The following is a 26,149-nucleotide window of genomic DNA, read 5'->3' as shown; positions in this document are numbered from 1 at the left end:
TTTGTGCCCAGCACTATGCTCAGCACCGGGTAGATATGTATATGATAGATAGGTATTGACAGATAGATAGGTAATAGATGAATAAGGCATCATCTACTGCCTTCAGTAGGGATGGATAAAAATATTTTGAGGTGGAAGACAGTGAGACTGAGGGAGTTTATGCCTGTCTATAGCCTTAATTTCTTTTTTTTATGTGTGGGGCGGGGGGAGAAAAGAAAGGAAAAAAAGGAGGGGACCAAGGGCAAAGTAGCCTGGAAGAAAGCAATTTTTGAAACAGCTGCCATGCAGAATGATCAGGAAAACAAAAGTGAGTTCAAAACACAAACAGATTAGTAAATCCTGTGATTCTTGGAGGAACAGGTTATCATCTCATCTTTGCCGTTGCCATTGTTCCCATCACCATCATTGTTTTCATATCCAGAATGCATCATACTTGAACCCCATCATAACCTTTACATCGTTGAACAAATGATTCCTTCGCAAAACTGCTAATGCTTTATGCTAGTTTCATGCTTACCGTAGGGTGTTGTCGGGTGGTTGGATTTATCACATCCTCCCTCTCATTTGTGCTTGTTTAGGTGGAGCCAGTGATACAGAGAGGCCACGAGAGTCTGGTCCACCACATCCTGCTCTATCAGTGCAGTAGCAGCTTTAATGACAGCGTTCTGGACTATGGCCATGAGTGTTACCATCCTAACATGCCTGATGCGTTCCTCACCTGCGAGACTGTGATTTTTGCCTGGGCCATTGGTGGAGAGGTGGGGCTAATGACTGATTACGGAGATGTGACACTATTCATTGATCATGTTTTTCCCCTACGGTTCTCATACTTATAAGTAAAGCTTTATACACTATTTCTTCTTTATTTTTTTAAATTTTTAAAATGTGTACTTATTTTTGAGACAATGTAAGAGACAGAGTGCAGGCAGCGGAGGGGCAGACAGAGGGAGACACAGAATCTGAAGCGGGCTCCAGGCTCTGAGCTGTCAGCACAGAGCCCGACGCGGGGCCCGAACTCACAAACCGTGAGATCGTGACCTGAGCTGAAGTCGGATGCTTAACTGACTGAGCCACTCAGGCACCCCGCTTTATACACTATTTCTGATATGAGGGTAGCTTATTTTTCTTTCCACTGGCAGGGATTCTTTCCTTAAGCCCCTTTATTTTATCCACTATAGATTATGGGGTTCCAGAATGTTGAAATATCTTTGAGAATGGTTGGGGTTTTTGGAGGAATAGAGCTTGTAGGGACTTTCATAGGGCACGTCTCATGGAATTTTCCTTATTTAGGGTTTTTCCTACCCACCTCATGTTGGATTATCCCTTGGCACACCGTTAGATCCTCGTTATGTGCTCCTGGAAGTCCATTATGACAATCCGACATATAAGGAGGGTGAGTTTATTCTTCGTGTATTCTACCTCTGATTTTTAAAAGTTTTAGAACACCTAACTTAACAGAGTTGAAACAAACTAGCATCATTGTTAGAAATAATTAACCTATATATTTGTCATCCAAATTAGGATACTCTTTAGAGCGAAAGAGGGTCCTATTAATGATTATACTGGGACAAAAATGATTAACCAGCACTGAACCAGGCAAATGGGCATGTGTGGTCACTGATCTTAAAAAAACAATTTGCATGCTACTTTCCAGAAAGTAGAATAATAGATTTTTCTATTTGCGATGTAAATTAGTCCTAAATACACAGTGTTTATGAAACATTTTCTTTCTAACTGCACATATGAAAAGCTGCCATTCATCACTAGATAATATTAAGATTTTGTTGTATGGTAGGAAAACCATAAATATGCTTAAGAAATATTTATGCAGTGACACTGCGTAATATGATATTGAAATGAAGAGATGAGCGTATTTACATTTGATTTCTAAATCTACTTTTCTAAATCGACTTATGTAATATTCCAAAACCAAAAAGTTGAAAGATTCAATATGAAGCTATCAAAAGAAGCAAATGAAAGTTACTATTTTCCATTCATTTATGCAACTACTCAGCAAATACTAAGCACCAACTTTGTCTTGGGTCTGTGCTTTATGATACAAACCAAACCACCCTCATGGAAATTCTAGTGTGGTGGGAAAGAGAAACAATAAAACTAATCACACCAATTAATATAAATTTATGTATATGTCAGTTGTTCCAAACCATCAATTTGGTAGTCACAGGTAGGTAAGTCAACCCTCCAGAAAGGAGTCAATTAAGTCCCAAGTCAGTGGAACAAATTTATGAAGGGTTTGGGTCATACTTTCCCCTCTATGAAAACTGTCACAGTAAGGAATGTGTCTTACTCATCGTTAATCCCCCCATGCCTATTATCATGCATGCTATTCACATAATAGATTCTTACTATTTTTTGTTGATTGAATGACCGTGGTTGAATGATTAAAAGAATGGTGGCAAACTATAAAGAACGTTATCACTAGTAGTTTATTCTATTAGCAGATGGTTTCTAGACCAAGGGGTTTCTCCCTTTATAGAAATGTTACTGAACTTTACCTGAAAACAGTATAAAATAAAACTTTTGTTGAGTTATTCTACATTCTATTGAGTGACTTTAGAATTTCCCTTTTGTCTTTATGTTAGATAATTGTGGACTATATCAGCTAGACCACACAAACATTTTTCCCATGGTATGCTCTGGAAGTCAAAAATGGTTGCAGACAGTATGGCGACTTGTCTTTTAATTCCCATTTGTGAAACTGAATGTTGTATTTCAGTGATCTTTACGTGTAATTCTTTCCCTTATGAAGTTTTAAGGAAAATGAATAAACCCATTTCAACTAAATGTGGAGAACCTTTATTTTTATTTTGTTAAGAACTCAAACTCACTTTTAACTATATGCTCGCATTCCAGGCTTAATAGATAATTCTGGACTGAGGTTATTTCATACAACAGATATAAGGAAATACGATGCTGGGGTGATTGAGGCTGGCCTCTGGGTAAGCCTCTTCCATACCATCCCTCCAGGGATGCCTGAATTTCGGTCTGAGGGTCACTGCACTCTGGAATGCCTAGAAGAGGTATGTGGAACATCTGAGACTGCGAGCTGCCACTTACAGAATAATGCTCTTAGAAAACTATGTTTGGAAAATCTCATGTTTATTATTACCAATCTTTTTCTTGTTGTCATGTTTTAAAGCCATTATTTATCATTGTGGGAAGACATCTGATGGTTTTTTTAAATCTTGAAGTCTATAGGAGTAGAATTCTGGACAAGACTAATATCCAGGATGTTTTTCTTCCTGACCTACTTCCTTTGTTTATTTCATATTGGACACTTTATTTTCTCTTTTACAATTTCTACCTTTGGTTATCTAGTGTCTTTTGCATTTTCTCTACCTTTCATCTACATTTGTTTTTTTTTCCATTATTTGTTTTCAATTTTTTCTCCTTTTCTCTGCTTATAGTTTCCCTACTTAAACCAAAGAGCAAGAATACCTAATTGGATTCCAATAAATACATATTGGATAAGAAAAAAATATTTTAAGTATTTAATAATGGCTACTTCCATTTATAGTTCTTCTTTTCTTAAGCAAACATATTTCAATCATATTCGATCATATTCTTTATGAACCATAAAGAATTGTAGACAGATGGCAGATGGATGAAGTGGAAAGATTGAGGCCTTTGAGTTATTTAGACCATGATGCAAATTGCCATGACATCATTTACTAGCTGTAGGACCATGGACAATTCACATAATTCCATTCTTCCACTTGGTTTTCTTATCTTAAAAAGTGGGAATGCCTTGTCCTTTTAAGAGTTTCCATTTACAGGTCACTAACATACTGGAGTCTTTTTGCCAGGAGCTTTGATTGACTCTTTACCTCCTAAAACAAGGAAAAAGAAAGATAATATTTAGGAGTGGTTCTGTAGGTCCCCAGTAAGCATTTGTTCCCTTTCTTCTCTCCCTACAAACGTTACTTCACAAAGCTAATAACCCTGCTAGGAATAAGTCATGAAAAAATCCAAGTTCAAAATGTTTGGCTGCTCAAGCATTCACTTAAATTGCTTTAGATTTTCTTCTTAGTTGTCCCTCCAAGTCTCTTTTACTGTGAACTGTCTGAACATGCGCTTGTTTGGGCTAATTGTGTCTTCCTCTGTGTGCCCTGCCCTTAGGCTCTGGAAGCTGAAAAGCCAAGTGGAATCCATGTGTTTGCTGTGCTTCTTCATGCTCACCTGGCGGGCAGGGGCATCAGGCTCCGTCATTTTCGCAAAGGGGAGGAATTGAGATTACTGGCTTATGATGATGATTTTGACTTCAATTTTCAGGAGTTTCAGTATCTAAAGGAAGAACAAACAATCTTACCAGTATGAATGCTTTCTTCTCTTTCACTGAATATTAGAAAAGTCAAGACATATATCAGCTGAGATTTAGCAAGGTTTCTATGTGTAAAATGAATTGCTCATCGTATTCACATTCTTTAAACCACCCACTGTGGGTGTTGCACAACCCAGATGGAATGTGTTTGATCTCTTTTCCAAAATCAAAACTCATTTTTCTTACTATTCCCACGGGCAATTCAAGTTGTTTTAAGAAGAAAATGAAAACTTGGGTTCTGAGTACCAAACATTACTCTTTTCTTACTTAACTTTCCAGGAAACCTTTGCATGGCAATTCTGGTGATGGGAAAAATCAGAGATCTTTTTTGTACCATAGGATGGTTTGGGGAAGTTACAGTTCAGTGAAAATGAATATAAGGATAATTTTTTCATTTGACAAAGTTTTTGGACAGAACTAATTATACTATACTCTGTAATCCAGCTTGCAACAATACTTGGGTTTATGGAAGAGCATGTGTTGAGATATTGATCTCTGCACCTTCTGAGCAGTAGGCCAGGGAGAGCAAATCTAGGGACCAACACCCAGAGCGAGCTCTCTTTGGTCTATGAATAGCCGTCTGTCCATTTACCTCAGGGGTGAGCCATAAAAAAAAAAAAATTATTTTCTATGCGTACTGAATTGTTCAAAAGGTTAGAAAACACTGGAGCAATAAATTACTATTATTTTGCTTCAGAATTCTGTTGTAAGGAAATAAAGACATGACTAAAGACTTTTAAAGAAAACAATATAAACGAAGAGGTAACACAGTAACTAGTATCCATGGCTAACATTTATGAAATGTTTAATCGAAGAGCTAAGTGTGTGTTGTATCATTTAATCTCCTCACAACAGCTGTGCAAAAATAGCAGTTATTTTATATATTACTTTTTAAATAAATAAATTGTGCCCAGTTAATTCTTTTCTTATTTAAGGTCATTCAGCTAGAACATGGTGGAGTATGGCCTGAGAGAGCCTTATTTGTTTGTTTGCTTGTTTATTATACTAGTATTCTTAGAATTAAGTAGATCAAAGGTCTCCCTGGATCAAATTGCTTAATGAATCTACTCATGTAGCAAATAAAACTATTGGCCTACAAATGGATTACATAAATAAAGAAAACTAAACTCCAATCTGAAAGCTTTTATTTTTATGTTTTAGGGAGATAATCTCATTACTGAGTGTCGTTACAACACAAAAGATAGAGCCCGGATGACTTGGGTAAGAACATGTTTATTATTACTAAAATTCATTTGTGGAGAAGGAGAAAAAGTAAAAAGCATTCCAATTTAGAGGCAAAATTCCTGAACCTCTTGAGCATGAAACATCATAAAAGAGAAGTTAGAGCTGTTTTAGCATTTTATCAGGTTAACTAGTGATACTATAGCAATATTTGCAGTAGAATTTATTTGCTCTTTCATGAAAAGCTATCTCTAGTCTTTTAGTTTTTCCTCACCAAAACTTATTAAAGACCTGTGATCACAAATGACCATCTGCTTGAGTCTGGACTTAGATGAATCAAGACTTCAAAAGGAAGAATGAATTGTATGACCCTAAGGTCGATCTTCTGACGAAACAGACTGACTGGGGAGTCCTGACAAACATTCATGCCTTACCCAGTCTCTTCCGGAGAACATCTCCCACCAACTCATTTTATGAAGTCAGCATACCCTTAATACTAAAATTTGATGATGACAGTATGAAAGAGGTCAGCAACATGCACCTGATGGAAATATCTTTGACAGAGTATTGACAAGCCAAATTCTGCATCATATTAAAATGCAATGTTAGAGCAAATTTGGGATTAATTTAGCTAAGGAATGTAAAATTGGTTTAAAATAGAAAATACATTAATACCATTCTACATTAAGAGATTGAAGGAAAAAGACATGTGACCACGTCAATAGGGGCAGAAAAAGACTTCATAAAATTTAAGTCAGTCATTAAAAAAAAAAAAAAAAAAAAAAAAAAAAAAAAAAAGAGCATTTCACAAACCAGGAATAGGAGAGAAGTGCGTTAACCAGATACAGCTTACCTATGAAAAATCTGTAGCAAATATCTAACTAAATGAAATATTGGAAGTACTAATTTAATATCAGGAAGAAGATAGGTATTTATTATCACTATTTCTATGCAACATATTACTGGGAAAGAAAAAAATATCTATGGATCAGAAAGGAAGAAGCAAAGGAGCAAAATATAGTATTCACAGACATTGTAATTTTCTACATCAAAACCCCCCTGAAAATTGGTATCTAAAATTAACTGTATTTTAGTATATAAGAAACTATCTCAAGAAGTTCTATAGAAATAAAACCTAATATTTACTTAAAATCTAATATTACTTGGTCTCTGGAAAAAATTATAAATCATGATTGCAAAACACTACAGTATACCAAAAGAAATGAAGAGATACTATGTTCATGGATAGAAAAGCCCAATAAAGTAATCTTTCTGTTCAAATTGGCCTAAAAATTTGATGTAATTCCAATAAAAAATTCACAGAAATTTTATGACTTTAGATTCTTGTATCCTAAGAAATCTTTGCCTAGTCATAGTTGCAAAGATTTTCTCTTTTTAAAAAATGTATTTCTAAAAATTTTAGTTTTAGCTTTTATATGGAACCGGTTGATTCTAAAATCTACCTAGAAGAGCAAAGGTTAATAATAGGCAAGACACTACTAAAAAGTAAAAGGTGGAGACAAGCCATTGGATATGAAGACTATTTTAAAGCTATGGTGATCGATAGTGTACTTGGGTCCAGAGTTAGAACAGTAGAACATAATAGGAACTTTGGAGACTGGCCTATAAACCCCCTGTACGGAAACTTGGTTTAGAATAGACATGTCATTGATTTAAGTGGCAAAGGATGGAGTTTCCATTAAAGAATATTAGCACATCTGGGTATACAGATGAGAGAGAACACAAGCAGGGGAGAGACAGAGAGTGGGAGACAGAGAATCTTAAGCGGGCTCCATGCCCAGTGAGGAGTCCCACGTGGGGCTCAATCTCCCGACTGTGAGATTGTGGTCTGAGCCAAAATCAAGAGAAAGACGCTTAATTGACTGAGCCACCCAGGAGCTCCTATAATCCCAATATCTTTTTGTTTCTTCCATCACTTATGATGAAATGTCTCTGTCATTTTTTATTATTGTTCGCCTGTATGCTATGTGTCATTTTTCTCTTGCTGCTTTCAAAATGTTCTCTTTGTCTTTCATCTGTATGACTGATGTGTCTAGGTATTGCTCTCTTCATATTTATCTTTGGCAATTTGTTGACCTTCTTGGGTCTGTAAGTTCATGTTTTTCACTAAATTTGGGAGGATTTCAGCCATTATTTTTCCAAATATTTTTTCTACCCTTTTTTTCTCTTTCTTCTCATTGTAGAATTCTAATTACCTGTATGTTAGAACATTTAATATTGCATTTTGAGATATTTTCCGGGATATTTTCATTTTCTGTACTTTTTTTTTTCTCTCTCTGTCCTTTGGATTGGAAAATTTCTATTAATCTATCTTCAAGGTCACTGATTCTTTCTTCTGCCATCTCAAATTGGCTGTTAAACCCATCCTGTGACTTTTTATTCAGTGATGATAACTTTTAACTCCAGAACTTTTATTTTGTCCTTTTTTATGTTTTCCTTTCTCTGGTGCCATTCTCTGCTTGTTTACTCATTTTTAACGTATTTGCCTTTAATTACTTGAACATCTTTCTTTAACTCTTTAAACATATTTATGTGTGTTTTTAAGTTTTTACTAAATCCAACATCTGTATCTTCTCACAATCAGTTTCTGCTGCTAACTTTTTTTTTCCTGAGCATAGATCACAGTTTCCTGTTTCTTTTTATATTTAATAACCTTTGGTTGAAAATTCAACACTGTGGATAATATATTGTAGCAACTCTAGATTCTATTCTAGATTCTGTTCTTCTGAGAAGCTTTGATCTTCTTAATTTCAGTAGATAGTTTATTACCTGGATGCAAAATGTGAAACCTGTCTTCCCTGTGGTATGCATCTGCTGATGTCGATACACATGAAAACAAGATTATAGAAAATTCAGTGCAATAGGGCAAAGATTCCATCAAACTGACTGATTCATAACCTGTCTGTTAATCAAACAGCCCCATAATCCTCACTGTGGTGAGAAGTTCACATCATATGAATAGAACTTGAAAGAGATTATTAGGTTGTTAAAGAAAGGCAACTTTTAAAGAGATGGAAATAATTCTATTCTATTAATTTTTCAACGTGTGTCTACCTTTTTTAAAAATCAAATTGTCAAGGAGATTATTATTTTTCAGGTTTAAGATTTATTAAAGCTGGATGGAATTGTATGACATTGGGGGCTTGGGTGCTGTGTCAAAGTTGGTGGAACATATACTTTTCTAAATAAAACATTTCCATTTTCAGGGAGGATTAAGTACCAGGAATGAAATGTGTCTTTCATACCTTCTTTACTACCCAAGAATTAATCTTACTCGATGTGCAAGTATTCCTGACATTATGGAACAACTTCAGTTCATTGGCGTTAAGGAGATCTATAGGCCAGTCACGTAAGTAGTAAATGGATTTCGTAGTGGGATAGTATACTTCAGAGAAGGATGGCCTTGTCTTCATATTGGATTTACCACCATGTTATAGAATTTTTTCAAGTCCTATCCTATTTAATTTTTTTTTTTAGCTGGGTGACAAGGTGAGCTTCTTGGTTGGCATATCCAGGTCCCCAAGACTCCTGCCAGGTTTAGTGATTTTCTAAAAGGACCAAAAGGATTCAGCCTATTACTGTGTTCATGGCTGACATTTATTGCAGAGAAAGAATACAATGCAAAATTAACAAAAGGAAAAAGGTTATGGGCCAAGTCCAGAGGAAACCCAGTACAAGTGTCCAAGGGGCCTCTCCAGTGGAATAACACAGAATGTACTTAATAACACTAGCATCAAAGTATGACAAGATGCATAAAATGTTGTCAACCAGAGATACTCATTGGATACTCAATACTCAGAGTTTTTATGAAGGGCTGGTTACATAGGTGTTCTATGCCTAGTAAGTACCAAAATCTAGACTCTTAGAAGGAAAGCAGATGGTCAACATAAATTGCATTGTTTGTACAAATACTCTAGGTGCAATGAGTCACTCTTCATTTAGAGAAAGTTTTATATCAGTATAGGAAATTGTTTACTAATTAAGTTCCTTGACATCAGCCAAAGGCCAGCCTTCCAAATGGGCATTTCTAAGGATGGAAGTCTCAGGCTTGCTAGGTTCACTCTGTCTGCACAATTGCACATCATAGAAACTACTTAAGATAAATAATTAGCAAGATACATTATTATTCCTGCCCTCTTGGGAATATACGCTACAGAGGGAGAGAGGAAATAAGTAATATAAATATAAAATTTTAGATATTAGTAAATGTTATGAAAATAATTGAGACAGTGACGAAGGTATGTAGCTGTTGTCAGTAGGGTAGTAAAAGCCTCTCTGGGAAGGTATCTCAGTCTGTCCAGGCTGCTGTAACATAAATACCATACACAGAGTAGCTTATAAATAGAAATTTATTGCTCACTGTTCTGGAGGCGGGGAAGTCCAAGATCAAGGTGCCAGCAGATTCAGTGTCTGGTGAGGACTTACTTCCTCGTAGATGGAGATGGCCATCTTCTCACCGTAACCTCACATAGCAGAGGATGCAAGGGAGGTTTCTCAAGCTGCTTTTATGAGGGCACTAATCCCATGAGGGCTCTGCCCTCATGAGCTAATCACCTCCCTAAAACCCCACCTCATAATACCATCCACCTTGAGTGTTAAGATTTCAACATATGAATTTGCGGCAGGGGGCAGGGGCGGTGGTGGTGGGTGGGACACAAACATTCAATCCATGGCAGGAGATGATGTTTGAGCAGAGACCTCAGTGGTGAAGAGCCAGCCATGGAAAGATCTAAAGTATACTATTTGCAGACAGAAGAGCCACTGTAATGACCTTATGGTGGGTATGAAGGTAGCATGTTCAAAGAACAGCCAGAAAGCGAGTTTGGCTGGAACAGAGTGAAACACGGCAGAGAATAAGTGAGGAGGTCTGACTTCAAGTGGGATTTTGTAGGTGACACAAAGATCATGTAGGACTTTATAGGTGACATAAAGACTTTGGGTTTTAAGTGCAAAGAAAACGCTATTGGATATAAACAAAATTGATTTCGCTGCTGAATTGAGAAAGGACTCTAGGAGGACCAGATTGGAAATAATAATACCAACCAGGAGACTGTTGTGATTGCCCAGTTGAGAGGTGAATGTGTCCGGGACCAAGGTGATGGCAGTAGAACTAATGAGCAATGGTTGCAAGCAGGTTACTTTCTCAAGATAGCACACACTGGACTTGTTGGTTGATGGCATTTCAGGGAGACGATGAGGGGAAAAAAAGAGGAAGGGGAAAATGAGGATGTGTGAGTGCTGTAGGGAAACAGATTTGAAGCAGAAATCAAAAGTTCTGCTTTGAATATATTAGGGCTGATGTAGGAAAAATGATTTTATTCATTTTTGGTAATAGCGCAAAGAAGAATTAGAGTGGCTGGTAGAAATTTTGGAGCATAGGTTTTGTTTTAATATAAGGAAGAATTTTCTAATGATTAGGACTTTTCAAAATAAAAGAGACTGATGAAATTGGGCAAAAGAAACACATAGATCTTTGAGGGAGTGTGTTTAAGGATTAAAAAACCCTTAATGAGAACGTGGTAAATGCACTCACTGAGTCGAATATAATTATGGTCTACTTATTTATTCCAAAATATTATAGAGATTGTAGATTATGAACTAAGAGCATTCTTCTTTTGAATTATACTTACTATCTGTGAATACGTTCTAGTGAGTTCCTATCCAGACAACCCAATGACCGTCAGAAATCTGTACCTACTAAAATACAAATAACAAAATGCTTGTGTAAATTAGTTTGTAGTTTATAAAGTATTTCCATATGTATAATTTCGTTTAATTTGTTTTCACACACTTCCAATAGGTAGGGTAGGGCTTACAATCCTATTTGTATAGAAGAGGAAATGGAAATTCAGGGATTAAGAGGCTGTTCAACATCATATCTACATAAGCAATGAAGGAGCTAGTGTTTGCATTGTTCGCCTACCTCTGGTAGGTAGCTAGATATCTGCCTGTTTCTTCAAAATAAATAATTACATATGCAAAAAATAAAATAGTAGTGACTATCCAAACAGTATGTAAAATGTCATTCTAAAAACACTAGGGGATAGTCTTGTTTAAAATATCAACATTATCTCTTACAAAGACTTGGTAGTCTTTTTTTTTCCCCTTTAGAATATTGGTTTTTGTTTTGTTTTGTTTTGTTTTTACATATTGGCTAGAAACTTTTCCTATTCAAGGGTTAATCCGAGAGAATCTTGAAAACGCATGGACATTGAAAGCTGTTTGTTTTACAAGGCGATGAGGTTCAAAAGTGTATTCTACCGCCTCATTATTTTCTTTGGTGTTCAACTTGTGTAGATCCTCTGAAAATGCTCCGCTTCCAAGTTACAGAGAGCTCTGAGTCCACACCTTTGGTCTCCTCCAGGAAATATTGAAGCTGGGTTTTTCATTTCTTGAAAAGACAAGGAGAATTGCTTCACAGAACAGGACCAGTTTTGAGATGTCATTGCCCACACAGAACCATTTAACTACATGGTTAAATTTAGGCATTCTTCAAAAATACAAGTGAAAAGGAGGCTCTGTTATAAAATTATGTTTAAGCTTTAAATCAGTCTTTCAAGTTAGCTTATCACATTGACATAAATGTTATTGAAAGCCAAACCAACAAGGTGCTGGCTAAAAGATCAGAAAGAGCGACAGTTGGGGTGATTTTGTTTTCTGTTTTATTTAAGAGAATGTTGTGAATTTGGTTTCAGGATACAGTACTCAAGAGGAATATCACTTAAAACGTAGCCCCAAATCTCGTATTCTGTGCTTTGAATATAATGATTAGTTCGGTGCTTTGTCTTATTTCAAACATTCAGTAACAATCCTAGGATTAGAGGAGGAGCTGATAGAAACATAGAGACAACTACATCCTGTCTCAGGATTTGTCTGTTCTAAGGGATGCAGTTTTTCTCTGCCTCCTGCAGATCTGGCGAGGCTTAAGGAAAAACAAAACACTCATAAAGATCAGATAACAGAAAAGATCATGAGTTTAGATAAATTCTGTATTCTCTGCTGCACCACACATCAACACGATGTAGTTCCAGTGAGGCTTATGTGATGGAAAGTTTGATATAATTTATTCTATTTCTAAAAAAGAATCAAGGGTCGTGTTTGTATTTTTCTTTGTAGGAAAAGTCACTTTATGTTTACAATGTGTAAAAATCCCACATGCTTATTATAGGGCTTTTAAGGAGTGCAGAAGAAAAGGTTTTAAAAAAAAAGACACAAGCAATCATCTCAAATTATGTTAGAAATAAACAATACTGGGGCTCCTGGGTGGCTCAGTTCATTGAGTGTCCGACTCTTGATTTCCGCTCAGGTCATGATCTCATGCTTTGTGAGATTGAGCCCTGAGTCAGGCTCAGTGCTAGAATGGAGGCTGTTTGGGATTATCTGTCTCCCTCTCTCTTTCTGTCCTTCCCTGATTTGCTCAACATGTGCACGTGCACGCGCCCTCTCTCTCTCAAAATAAATAAACTTTAATACATAAGAAAAGAAATAAACAATATTAACATTAATTGAAGGTTATTACAGATATCTTTCTATGTAGGTGTTGCTATAAAGATGAATAAATTAACTGTAATAAAGATTATAATTTGTGCACTGTTTAAAATAAAAACATTAAATCGTAATTTTGTTTAATTTATATGAAAACACTAAACTAGGGGCGCCTGGGTGGCTCAGTTGGTTAAGCATCCGACTTCGGCTTAGGTCATGATCTCGCGGACCGTGAGTTCGAGCCCCGCGTCGGGCTCTGTGCTGACAGCTCGGAGCCTGGAGCCTGTTTCAGATTCTGTGGCTCCATCTCTCTCTGACCCTCCCCCGTTCACGCTCTGTCTCTCTCTGTCTCAAAAATAAATAAACATTAAAAAAAAATTTTTTAAAAACCACTAAACTAAAACTGAACAGTTGTTGAACTTCAGATGAATGCTGTTGCTGCTGTTGGTTTTAGCCACAAGGGGCAATATTTTGTAAACGGGTCTTAAATGTTGAGAACATAGATTGTAAAAAACATTAAAATGTCCCACACACTTTACATGTTTCGATTTTAGATCATAAAAGATGAGGACATTCATACTTTTATATTTTCTCCCACGTCCCTTTCCGTACTTCCAAGTATTTATTACTCATATTATAATTTTGTATTTGCAAGGTTTTAAATTTATGCATCTAATTCTCAAACCAAAGTCCCACAATATTTAATGAAAATTTTAAAGTTAAATAGATTCAGTGGTAATCCCTAATCTTATAGGATTTCTGCATTTCTGAGTTCTTTCGTTTGATTCATCAGAATGTTATCTGCAAGTTAGTTAATCAAGCGGGGCTTCCAGATGCTTTATGACTGGGGCGTTTTGTTTTGTTTTGTTTTGTTTTGTATTTGAGAATTTCTGCATTTATATTTGGACAGCATTTGGTTGGATATAACGTTTTGCGGTCATACCCTCCCCTTCCCTTGGGAAGTCTCTTTGGATGAATGCGAACATTCTTCGTCTACCTGTAGAATTCATAAGTTAAACTGAACATACTTCGGTGTGGAACATCTGCATTCAATTTTCCTGAAACATGAAATGTTTTTCATATATTCACTTATTTTTTTTTCCATTTCAGGGAAATTTTCTTATATTATATCTACAAAGTTTTTTGAAAATCTATTTGGAATTTGTCACAAGTACTTTCTCTTGTAGTTTTTTGGAAGGGTTCTTCTGCTTCTTGCTTTTTCTGATTTATTTGGTGTTAAATTTGGTTTGTCCTAAATTTATTTCCATTGGTCTGCTATCTCCCTTTTCATCTCATTCGGTTGTTCTAAATTCTTGTATGCGGGCTCTTATTTAATTCAATTCATGTTTTTATTAAATAAATTTACAACATGAAACACTTATGGGAATTCTCTCCAGTATCACTGGTTTATATTTGCTACTAGAGTCAACTTTTTCTGTCCCTTTTCATGAAATGTAATAGAAGTTCTTTACCCTATGTTTGCAAGGTTGTTATGTCATTTCTTGCTTATGCTGAGCTAATTCTAACACTTCTCTTTGCTCTGAAAAAAAAATGTGAGAGAATTCTTGTCTACCTTCTAAACAAATCTGACAGTAGCTTTCTATCTTTCTACACCACAGTCTGAGGTTCAGCTCACATATTTTATGTACACACCTTACTATATTTTGAGGGTAAAGGGCTGTGGGTATAGAGGTGGGACTGTTAACTTTGTATTACAGTACATGGGTTATTCCTTCCTCGGATGTTTTTTAGAAAATCTACTGAGGAAGGCTTGTTTCTTTCTTTCTTTCTTTCTTTCTTTCTTTCTTTCTTTCTTTCTTTTTTCTTTCTTTTTTTTTTTAAAGATTTTTATTTTTAAGTAATCTACACGTAACATGGGCCTCGAACTCACAACCCAGAAATCAAGAGTCACGTGTTTTACCGAGCGAGCCAGGGGCGCCCCAAGGAAGTTTCCTAACTGGTTGGGATTGAATCCCCTTTCACAGAGGAACGTCTGAGGCCTCACATCATGGGGTCTTCTCTACAGTTAGGGAGACAACTTTACTGTGGGCTTCCCAATATTCATATATTCTTGGGGTGTCAAAAGGATTAGAAGTTATATCTTGTTAGGTCAGACTTCCTGGCTTTCTTCTTTAACAATTAGATTATAAAATGTATGGCATTCTGTCGCCTTTTTTTCATCGGCCTGTTGGTATGTTTTGATTTCTGTTTTCTTATTTATTTTTTAACGTCCAATTGCTACAGGTAGAACTTACACATGACAAAATGCACCTGTTTTAACTATACTGTTTTCTCAGATGTGTATACCTACTTGACCCCAGCACGGACAAGATATAGGACATTTTCATCACCCCCAAAAGTTCTATTCTGCTATCTGGAGACAACCCCACTTCCCACACAAAACCCCAGGAAACAGCAAACTGGCTTTTTGTCGCCACATTAGTTCAATCTTTTCTAGATTTTTAAAAAATGGGATCTTATAGCATGTACTTTTTCATACCTGACTTCTTTGATTTGGAGGTTTTTGAGATTCATCTATGCTGGTGCACGTGTCAGAATTCCATTCCATTTTATTGCTGAGTGGTATTCCTTGGTGTGGACACACCAAAATTCATTTATTGATTCACCAGTTGAAAGGCATTTGGGGTCTGGGGCGCCTGGGTGGCTCAGTCGGTTAAGCGTCCGGCTTCGGCTCAGGTCATGATCTCACAGTTCGTGGGTTCGAGCCCCGCATTGGGCTCTGTGCAGACAGCTCGGAGCCTGGAGCCTGCTTCCGATTCTCTCTCTCTCTCTCTCTCTCTCTCTCTGCCCTTCCCCACTCATGTTAGGTCTCTCTCTCAAAGAGTAAATAAACATTAAATTAAAAAAAAAAGACATTTGGGTTGTTTCCAGTCTCAGGCTATTCCAAAGAAAGCTCCTATGAACATTATTGTGTTAGTCTTTGTTATGGACACATGTTTGGCATTTTCTGAGCTAGCACGTAGTGGCTGAATCACTGCATTGGATACTAAATTTATGTTTACCTCATAAGACTCTCAAAATATTCTCCAAAATGACGTACCTTTTACATTCTCACCAATAATGTGTAAGAGCTCCTATTGCTTAACATTATGCCCAGTGTTTTGTATTATTGATATTTTAGATTTTATTTATTTTAATGTGTATGTAGTGGTACCTTATTGTGGTTTTATTTTCCATTTATCTTATGACTAACAGTGTTGAGCCACTTTTCATATGCTTATTGGTCATTTATATATGTTTCTTTTTAAGTGTTCAGAGTTTTGTTTATTGTTTCATTGGGTTGCTTGTTTTCTTTTTTTAAGTTTTTTAAGTTTATTTATTTATTTTGAGAAAGCACACACACAAGAGCGAGCGAAGGGGGCGGGGTGTAGAGAGAGAGAGACGGAGAGAATCCCAAGCACAATCTGTGCTGTCAGCGTGGGCCCTGATGCAAAGCTCGAATTCAAGAACCGTGAGATCATGACCTGAGTCAAAGTCAAGAGTTAGACACTTAACCGACTGAGCCACCCAGGCGCCCAAGTTCTTTATATTTTTAAAGAATTCTTTATACTTAAGATAGAAGCTTCTTGTCAGATACATTTTACAAATAATTTCTCCTAGTCTGTGGAGATTTTCATTTTCATTTTTTAATTGTATTTTTTGAAGACCATTTTATCATTTTTGTTTATTTTGTGCTTTTGATATTCTTTGTAGGAAATTTTTGCCTACCCAAGATTTCTTTCTCCTGTTTTTTTTTTTTTTGTAAAGAATGTAAAGAATGTAAAAGGTACATCATGTTGGAGAATATTTTGAGGGTCTTATGAGGTAAACATAAATTTAGTATCTAATGCAGTGATTCAGCCACTACGTGCTAGCTCAGAAAATGCCAAACATGTGTCCATAACAAAGACTAATACAATAATGTTCATAGGAGCTTTCTTTGGAATAGCCTTTTTTTCCCCCTAAAAAGTTTACAGTTTTCAGCTTTTATATGTAGGTTGATGATCCATTTTGAGTAAATTCTTGTGTGTGTTAAGAGGTAAATATCTAGGTTCATTGTTTTTCACACGAATATCAAGTTATTCAAGAACATTTGACTAAAAAAACCAAAACAAAAAAAACACAACCTACCTTTTTCCTATTGAATTGCCCTGTAATGTTTGTTGAAAATCATTAGATCATATACTGGCTATTTCTGGACTCTGAATTCTGTTTCATTGATGTTCATATTTAGCCTTTCTCTCCTATCACTCTCTGTTATCATAGTTTTATGATAGATCTTGAAATAAGAGCATGTAAGTCCCAAAATTTTGTCATTTTTTTTTCTTTTCCCCGAATTATTTAGGGTAGTCTAAGTTCATTTCATTTATATATATATATTGTTAAATCAACTTGTCAATTAAATTTGCAAAGGAAGACTTCTCACCCATAATAAATCATCATGTTAATATAATTTGTTTTTATCAACTACAGTGATATATAAATAATACCCTCTTATTTATAGATGCATCTGGGTAGACATTTACACATTGCTCAGATATGCAGAAATGTAACTGAATTTCTAGACCATTCCCAATATTCCTAACCAGCTCGCGGTCCCAGGTGAGAGCAGAACTTTCTACTTCAAAGTTACCTGTTTCTGGTTTAAAGCTTAGTCTTTTAAGGAAAAATATTTACCTTTTCAGGATTTCTCCTCTTTCTGTCTCTTCTTCTTTTTTCTCCAGGGGTTAATCAGGAAATATGGGGTAGCAGGCTAGAGAGGGTGGGAGGTTTGTTGGGGTGATGTCATTATAGAATAGAGGCCTGAACGACGTCAGCAGGAATGGAGAGGAGACAATAAATATGAGTCAAGCTGCCATAGAGAGAGGCTCACAGCCATGTCCCGAGGTCACCAGCCCCAGTCATGCTGTCATCACGTGAGCCATTAGGTTTGCCCTTTTCTAGATCCTTTTTCATATATTTACAGTAAATTAGCAAGTTTGCTGACAGCACTTCTGTTACTTTATGCTGTGAAATCTCAAAAAAAACAACAACAACAACAACTAGTTTCCTGATTTATTCTAGAAGCAAAGCTTTTTAAAGATTTCATCTACGTGTAATACTCTATTCACTCTTACCTGCAAGGCAGCAGGCAGCGCAGCGGATTTAAACCGCTTTAGCGCCTTAGTACAGATTCCAGTGCCACCTTGTGGTGTTTTAGGGAATTACAGGCTGATGATTTCCAGCATTTCTCCCTGGTTGTGAAATTGATTTCCTTTTTTTCAAGAGAGACATCTTATTTTTTTGAAAAGCAAATTTTATTTTTAATGTTTAATTAAGTTTTTTAATGTTTATTTATTTCTGTGAAGACAGAGACAGAACGCAAGCGGGAGAGGGACAGAGACAGAGGGAGACACAGATGCCCAAGCAGGCTCCAGGCTCTGAACTGTCAACACAGAGCCCAACGCGGGGCTCCGATTCATGAACTACGAGATCCTGACCTGAGCTGAAGTCGGATGCCCAACCGACTGAGCCACCCAGACGCCCCTTTAATATTTGATTTTAAAACTTTTATTTTTAATAAAACCTAGCTGTAATTTTTCGTGTGTTTAAAAGGACTTTGTATGTAAACATAATGGGCCCCTTTCAAGTTATTATTTTGTACAAATTCTGATTGACATCTCTACAAGTCTTCACAGGATGTTTAAATTTTGAATGCTATAGATTTTAGGTCATTGCTAGCTGTGTTTAGTGTAGTGTGATGCCAATTGCTTTTTCTTTATTTAAAGTTAGGTACTTTAAGGTCTCTGTACAAAATAATGCATTTAAAACTCAACAAAGATATACTGATTTTAATTAAGAGAAAAAGGAAGTTAGAAATGAAGAATGTAAAGGTCCTTGTATATTACCCAATGTTTTACTCATTGTTTCACTTATTAGAGTAAGGGGGAAATAATTTTATTTTAGACATTGAAAATTTATTATCTCTAAAAGGTCAATAAAAGATGTTCAATTTAATTAAAAAGCTAATATTCCAAGTGCCTGAGTAGCTTGTGTGTGTAAGAGAGAGAGTAATTAAAGGCATAAATAAATGAAGAAGATCCAATATTAAAAGTGTGAATGCCTCAACTGGAAATTAATTGGTTGGTAATTACCAAAACCACTGAAATAGCTTCTTGGGATGTTGTGGGAGCCAAATACCTGCTGGTTACCCATGATAATCTCTGGGAAGACCCATGGATTTATTCATGTAAATCTTGGTGGTGTTCCAACACTTCCTTACACTTCTTTTTTTTGGGAATCAGTAACACAAAACTTAACATTTAATCAAAGACATCACTTGAAGAGTATCTTTTCAAGCAGATTGTATCATTCTTCTGGGATCTCTTCTTCCTTTCTTGGACATTAATGTGTTTTTTTAGAGTGGCAAGTAAAAGCAAGAGTATTTTTTTCTCAGTAGAATTTTTAGAACACTGGTTCAGTTCCAGATTTGTTACATTTATTATCTCTTAGGCAAGCCAAAACAAGGCAGCCAGCAGGGGTCAGGCTTTTCAACTGTGTGGAATTGAAATTTCTGTCTCTTACAAAAAAGCCTACAGATTTCTTCATTACGCCGTTCGCGTTACATTCTGCAGAACTGAACGTGTACTGAGTTACGTTGTTACCTAGAGCCAAAACACATAAGCAAGGAGTTGTGAGGCTGGGAAGCTTTCTGAGTCAAAATTATTTGTCTAGGGTATTACCCATCTGGTACTACAATAAGGAATTTCATTCTTTCCAAAAGACTCCTTACTTGGCATGTATTTCTTCTGGCAATTGCTGATGGGTCTATCAATCCTTTGCGTTAGGTTTTCTATGTGTGTAAAAATGGACCAGCGTGAGGTCTATTTTAGAATGTTGAACGGTGATGGAAACGTGTCATGCTTTTGTTCTGAACCTGACTAATTGTGGTTATTTTAATTTCAGGACCTGGCCTTTCATTATCAAAAGCCCCAAGCAGTATAAAAACCTCTCTTTCATGGACGCAATGAATAAATTTAAATGGGCTAAAAAGGAAGGTCTCTCCTTCAACAAGCTTGTCCTTAGCTTGCCGGTGAACGTGAGATGCTCCAAGACGGACAACGCGGAGTGGTCGGTGAGCCCTACTTTGTTTGAATCTTCGGAGAAGCCAGATGTCACATGTTACCTAATCCCCTCCAGGCAAAATCTAAGGAACGGACAAATATCCATGAATCCGATGTTTCAGTTGTCGTTTGATATGTCTGATAATTTACTTGTTCCATAACTGCTCGGGTTGACCGAAAACTCCTGATTCCACTCCCTTTGAAGAGGGAGATTGGCTGTTAAGCTAAGGCTGGAATGAAGCGGGGATAGGATGAGATGAGAGCTTCGAAAAGCAACAGAGCCTGGTTTGTGTCTCTCCATCCCAAAGGCGCATCTGGCTTTCTTCTCCACCTCCCTCAGAATCCCTCAGGCTCCAACTCCTTTGACCTTTGACTCCTTAAGCAGTCACCATGCCACCCACCCCTTTTACCCTGCAGAAGTCGGGGGGGGGGGTGGAGGGGTATTGAGCGAGCCTGGCCGCGAACCTGCTCTTCAATCACTGGCATTGTTTACTTTTTCATTTTCAGATTCAAGGGATGACAGCATTACCTCCACACGTGGAAAGACCGTATAAAGCAGAGCCCTTGGTGTGTGGAACGTCTTCTTCCTCTTCTCCGCCCAGAAACCACCCTCTTGAGCTGCTCGTGTGTTTCATGGTACTCTGCAGCCTGTGGCACAGCACACACTTGTGGTCATAATTCTGTGCTGGGGGACAGTGTTTTCTGTGATCCGAACGTGTCAGGTCAAAGACACTTTGGACATGAAGAGCAGAGCGTGAGGAGTGTGGAGACCTTCCCGTCACACACGCCCTTCCTCCCTACACCATCCTTCCCTGTCTACCCGAGAGATGCCGATTGGGTTCTCTTTCTTTTGCTCAGATACGTCTGATAAAATGTATCCATTGCCAATAAAGCAAAACTGGACTGACTTAACACCACCGAATTTTAAAAATTCGGACAAAGTCAAGTGGAAGTGAAAGAGTGTCTGATTTCCTTCCATATTTCATTTTATGTAAACACTCATCATCGCCATTTCACTTTTTACTTGATCATTTGGCTTCTATGTTCCTTTCTCAGAAGACTTCCATCTTAACAGCATAAAAGGAAGCACTCTCTCTTCCCGTGTTCCTTCCTCTTTCTTGTTCTTTGGGTGTGACTTCCCCAGGGCAACAATGGTTCTTTCTGTGTTTCATTGTCAATCCAATGGGATTGGGAAAAACCAATGGGCCCCTTACCTCTGTGCTTTTTGAAGATGCCCATTCTAGTTTCTTGGTTTATCTGAGTCTCTTGGTACCCCCAAATGACCCCAAACCCATCTCAAAGCATTTCTTTATCCTTCCCTGCTCTGCCCTGGACAGGGGAGTTTATCTTGAGCTCTATCACTCTCTAAAGAGAAAGAAGCTATAAGAAACACGGAAATGGTATATGGTGGACTGTAGGCTGAGGAGAAAAGGTAGCTGGCTGCAAACCCCATGCTGTGAGGGGTCCTTTATGAGGTGTCAGGTCAAAGGGGGATAGTCTGAGCCAACCTAGGAGGGCGTGAGGTCTCTGCAGTACCTCCCTGACCACGTTGGGTGTCACACGTGCCGCATCCTGGCTCAATTTGAGTCACAGTTGCTGTTGTAGATTTATTTTTTATATTAGTTAATGAACTAACTTTCCTTAGTAGAATGTCACCAGTGGAAGATCTTGTCTCCTTTTAGGTTCCCTTGGTATAGTTCAGCCAAATGTTGTTGTGTGTCCTTTCCTCATTTCTTAAGCAAAGTCTTTTGGGATCGTATGAATAAACTCAATAAAATTAAGTTTTTGTGTGGTATCTTGTATGCTCCTTGAGAGAAGCAAGAGATTCAGTACTGATGTTTCCAGCCAAATTGATTGAAAATGTTGCATTTTGTATTCCATTCTTTTAAGCCCTTTCTCTCCTGCAAACAACATCGTCTTTTGAATAAATACCGTATTTTAGAGTGTTTCCTTTCTGGTTGTCAGAATTTATCCACTTACTGAAATGTTTGTACTATTTATGAGGCGTATCTCATAGTTTACTTGTTTTTATTTCATAAGTGCTATATCGAATTTTGTGATTTTCCATACAGATATTTATACGAGGAACACGATAATCCCCAACTCTCCCTGTTTGAAATTTCGTGTTTATTTTACTGCAGAATGTCTGAATTTGAGATGTCAGAGTAAAGTGATTTCCTGTGGAACTTCCATAGTGATATGTTTGTTTTCAGTGTTCTGAGTCAGGAAGGTGAATCTACAGGCTAGAAAGGGATACACAGCTTTTGGCCGCTTGCGTTGGTGGAACCAGGGAATCAACTTCTTCAGCTGATGTTGAAAAGAATAAAGCTGACATTCTTTTTCTCTTAGGAATTCTCATGAATATGTATGTGTTTGAGGCACAGGACTCTCTATTTGAAATTAGGATAGCCGATCTGTTGAAAATCTGGTAGGATTCGGGTCAATTCTAAATTAGTTTGTTCTTACAATGAGCAGAACTTCCTGAACAGCCCCGGCTTTTTTGCTGCTGCCCTTGGTCAAGTTGCATTACCTGTCTCCTAGGCAGCAGGAAGGAGTGCCTGAGACCAGTGGAGGATGGAGTGTCCACGTCTGGTGATCCCTGCTTTGATTCTTAATGCAGGAAGGGTGGGAAAAAACATGTGATAAGGCGAATATTCATCAAAGCCATGTGAGGTTGAGGGTTTTTGGGGGTGATCATTTTTTTTTTGAGGTGGTCTCAGGCAGGATCAAGAGAGTCCTAGTGATAATAAAACAGATGCAATGCACAGAGGCAGACGTATTAAGAACTTTGAACTTCAATTTTAATGGCTATGGAGACCAATGATGAATAGCAAACAGGACGACATAAGGAAGCACTGTAAGTGCCCTGTACATGATGACACTGTACGATTTGCTCACCCAAACTCATTGTTGGACACATAAGCCTTCTGTTTTTCAGTATGATAAACTTTGCTGTGATTATAAGTATCTTCTTCCAATAAATTACTTTGAATGAAATTACAGAATTAATAGTTGTATTTTTCAAGAATTTTAAACTAGTAACTGTGAGTTGAACTTAGATGAATATTGCCAGATGTCTTCAACTTGTTTAAGTTTTTTTCAAATGGTTCAGAATTCTATCATCTATCTGTCTATATCTATCTATCTATCTATCTATCTATCTATCTATGTATCTACAGTAAGAGAATGATAATTCAAATATAGTAAAATGATCACAATTGAAGACTTTGGGTGAAGGGTTTTTAAAAATCTCTTCTTTGGCGTTTGAAATTATTTCAGAATACAAAGTTACAAATGTGAATGACATAATTAAGGATCCACCGACAGTACAGTGACCCATGTGGTCTTTCTCCACTAGGCATTAGCCCACCATTTTGCAGAGGCGAGAAGAGAAGTTAGGTTGGGACTATTCCTCACATGCCGCTGGGGGATTATTCCTCAGTTTGCCGGTTCTGGCTACAGATGGGCATATGCCTGGTTTGGAGGTCCAGAACAAAGGGCTTGAAAAATCCAGGGAGTGAGGAAGGACCCCCAAAACAAAAGAGCAAGAGGTCTTGGAGTTTGGACTCATTCAAAAATATTTATAATTTATTTGTGTTTTTCCCTGATTATAAACCTAATGTGTAATAATGCCTATTCACTGAAGGAAATCTAGAAAATATGGTAACTTTGAAAAAGGAAATGGCAAAATCTGTTAGCCCTATTACCTAGACAATTAACCTTTTGGTGCATATGCTTCTAGTATATGTCCATGAAAGGATATCTGTGGGAATCCATATGTTGATACAAGCTAGCACTAGCTAATGCAACAAATACCAAAATATGAGTGGTTTAACACAACAAGGTTTGTTTCATGTTTATTTAATAGTTCAATGCATGTGACTCATTTGGTAACTGACTCTACTTGTTAAGGTGATTCAGGTACTCGAGAGCTGGTGACTCCGTCAACCCCAGATCCTAAGGGTCCTGTGCATTCACCTTGCTAATGGAGAGATACATGATCTAAAAGTGACATAAATCACTTCCAGATTCACTCTGTCAGTTAAAATTAGTCACATGGCCTCACTAGGATGTAAAAGGGGCTGGGTGTATAATGCTTAATTATAAGCTGCCTGTAGCAAAATAGAGGAGAAGCTGTCTCTGCTGAAATACATATTTTTAGCACAATTGACTTTCATCTAGCTCAGTGATTTTGAGTTGGAAACAATCAGACCAGTAGAGGGGTGCCAACTACACATTTTGTCAAATGGAGCACTAATCAGAATAACTGCTGTTTCACAAATGCCATTGAAAGCCTGCTTGGAACCAGGCTCTACCCTAGAGTGTTGGCCTCAGAACTCAAAAGCAGATATTGTCTCTGCCATGATGGAGATGATAGTCTTGTGATGAGGCTCATAGCTGGCTGAGTCAGCTAAAATCTCCCATCACCAACATTTCGCTTTGAAAAGCGGAAGTATTCAGAATAAATGCCAGTCCTTCCACTTGAATAGATTGAGCTTTGTGAAAAGCTTATTCATCATCAAGGACCATCCTTTTTCCATAGACTTGGACCATGAATCTAGTTTATATCTTAGTTTGATCATCTAAGCCCTACAAAATCAAGCTGTGTACTATGAAACATCTCCCAAGTCCAGCATAGTCAAACTGGTACTTCATGAGCAGAAAACGGATAATTGAATAGACTGATGGCAGCAACCCTTACTCCCCTGGCTAGAGCTGTGTTCTCTGGAAAATATAAAAAGTCATGGAAAACTATTTTAGGGTTAAACAGGCTTACAACAGAACTCTTCAGAGTCTTTAAAATATAAATACACAAGGGGCCCGTGGGTGGCTCAGTTGGTTGAGCGACTGACTTCGGCTCAGGTCATGATCTCGTGGTTCATGAGTTCAACCCCTGCATCAGGCTCTGTGCTGACAGCTCAGAGCCTGGAGCCTGCTTCTGATTCTGTATCTCCCTCTCTCTCTCTGCCCCTCCCCCACTTGCATTCTCTGTCTCTCTGTCTCTCTCTCTCTCTCAAAAATAAGTAAGCATTAAAAAAATAAAATAAAATATAAATCTACATTTGAAAGTCCAAGAGAAGCTGTGTAATATGAAACATCTCCCAATGTACCATGCTGTGGTGAAGCAACATTCACCAAGCAACATGTTTTGGGGCACACTACCTTCCTGGCAGAACATCTTCAGGTTTCTGTAACAAGTTTTTGGAAGATTCCAAACTGTTCATGGGCGACTACAAAACATAGCCCAACAGCCCTAGTCCTTTCATGTGTGCTCACTGGTCTATTCCTTCCTTCCGGTTCTTATTTTGCCAACACACAAACACTACATTTTTATCAATCTAGAGGTAGTATAATACATAGAGAGAGTTCTAAAAAGGAATTTAAGAGGAAATAGTAAAATGAAATATACTAAAACGAATTACACGGGATGAATAAGGTATTTGAGAAAAGTTGACAAATAAGGCTGTCTGTCTTTGGAAAGTTTACGATCGATAGACATAGACTAATGGTGTGCAACTGACGGAATACAAAAGAAAAGATATTGGAAAAGGTGGGGAATAATCTACAAGTGTAGGATGCAAGCCTGAGTTGAACCAATTGCCTCCTTAATAATTTTAAATAACCCTATTAAATATCCACGAGCAAAATAATGCTGTGCATTTATATAATGCTTTGGAACTTGCAGTGTTTTCACAACATTTCTCATTTAATTACAACTGCTCTTATAAGTGAATGCTTATATTCAGAAAAGCTAAATAGACAGCATGGAATCATGGGAGACCCGTTTCAATCACTTTACAAACTACACCTGGATAAGTCAGACCCAAATTACTTGGACTTACTAAGTTTTTGTCTTCTCACTGATAAAGTGGGAATAATAAGATCTAACCTTATAAAGTTGCTTGTGGACTAAAAGTGGTGATGAAGATATAGCACCTGGCACACCGAGCTGTCAAGGTTAGTTTTCTTCCTCTCTTTTCAAGATCTCACATTGAGATGCACACTCTCTGACAAG

At 37.3% G+C, this 26,149-nt stretch overlaps 1 protein-coding gene across 1 annotated transcript in view; it reads left to right on the top strand.

Moving 5' to 3' along the window:
* The window catches only part of MOXD1 (monooxygenase DBH like 1), a 91,864-nt gene extending 68,731 nt beyond the window's left edge, over nucleotides 1-23,133 (top strand). Inside the window, exons 5-12 of the mRNA XM_030316366.1 lie at nucleotides 579-758; nucleotides 1,291-1,393; nucleotides 2,875-3,041; nucleotides 4,141-4,332; nucleotides 5,504-5,563; nucleotides 8,752-8,894; nucleotides 19,976-20,144; nucleotides 20,641-23,133. Coding sequence (XP_030172226.1) covers nucleotides 579-758; nucleotides 1,291-1,393; nucleotides 2,875-3,041; nucleotides 4,141-4,332; nucleotides 5,504-5,563; nucleotides 8,752-8,894; nucleotides 19,976-20,144; nucleotides 20,641-20,811 — 1,185 coding nt within the window. The 3' untranslated portion in view covers nucleotides 20,812-23,133. The remainder of the gene's footprint in view (nucleotides 1-578; nucleotides 759-1,290; nucleotides 1,394-2,874; nucleotides 3,042-4,140; nucleotides 4,333-5,503; nucleotides 5,564-8,751; nucleotides 8,895-19,975; nucleotides 20,145-20,640) is intronic.
* The last annotated feature ends 3,016 nt before the right edge of the window (nucleotides 23,134-26,149 follow it).

This window comes from Lynx canadensis, chromosome B2 (genome assembly GCF_007474595.2).
Source record: "Lynx canadensis isolate LIC74 chromosome B2, mLynCan4.pri.v2, whole genome shotgun sequence".
NCBI lineage: Eukaryota > Metazoa > Chordata > Mammalia > Carnivora > Felidae > Lynx > Lynx canadensis.
This window is presented reverse-complemented; position numbering and strand designations above follow the sequence as displayed.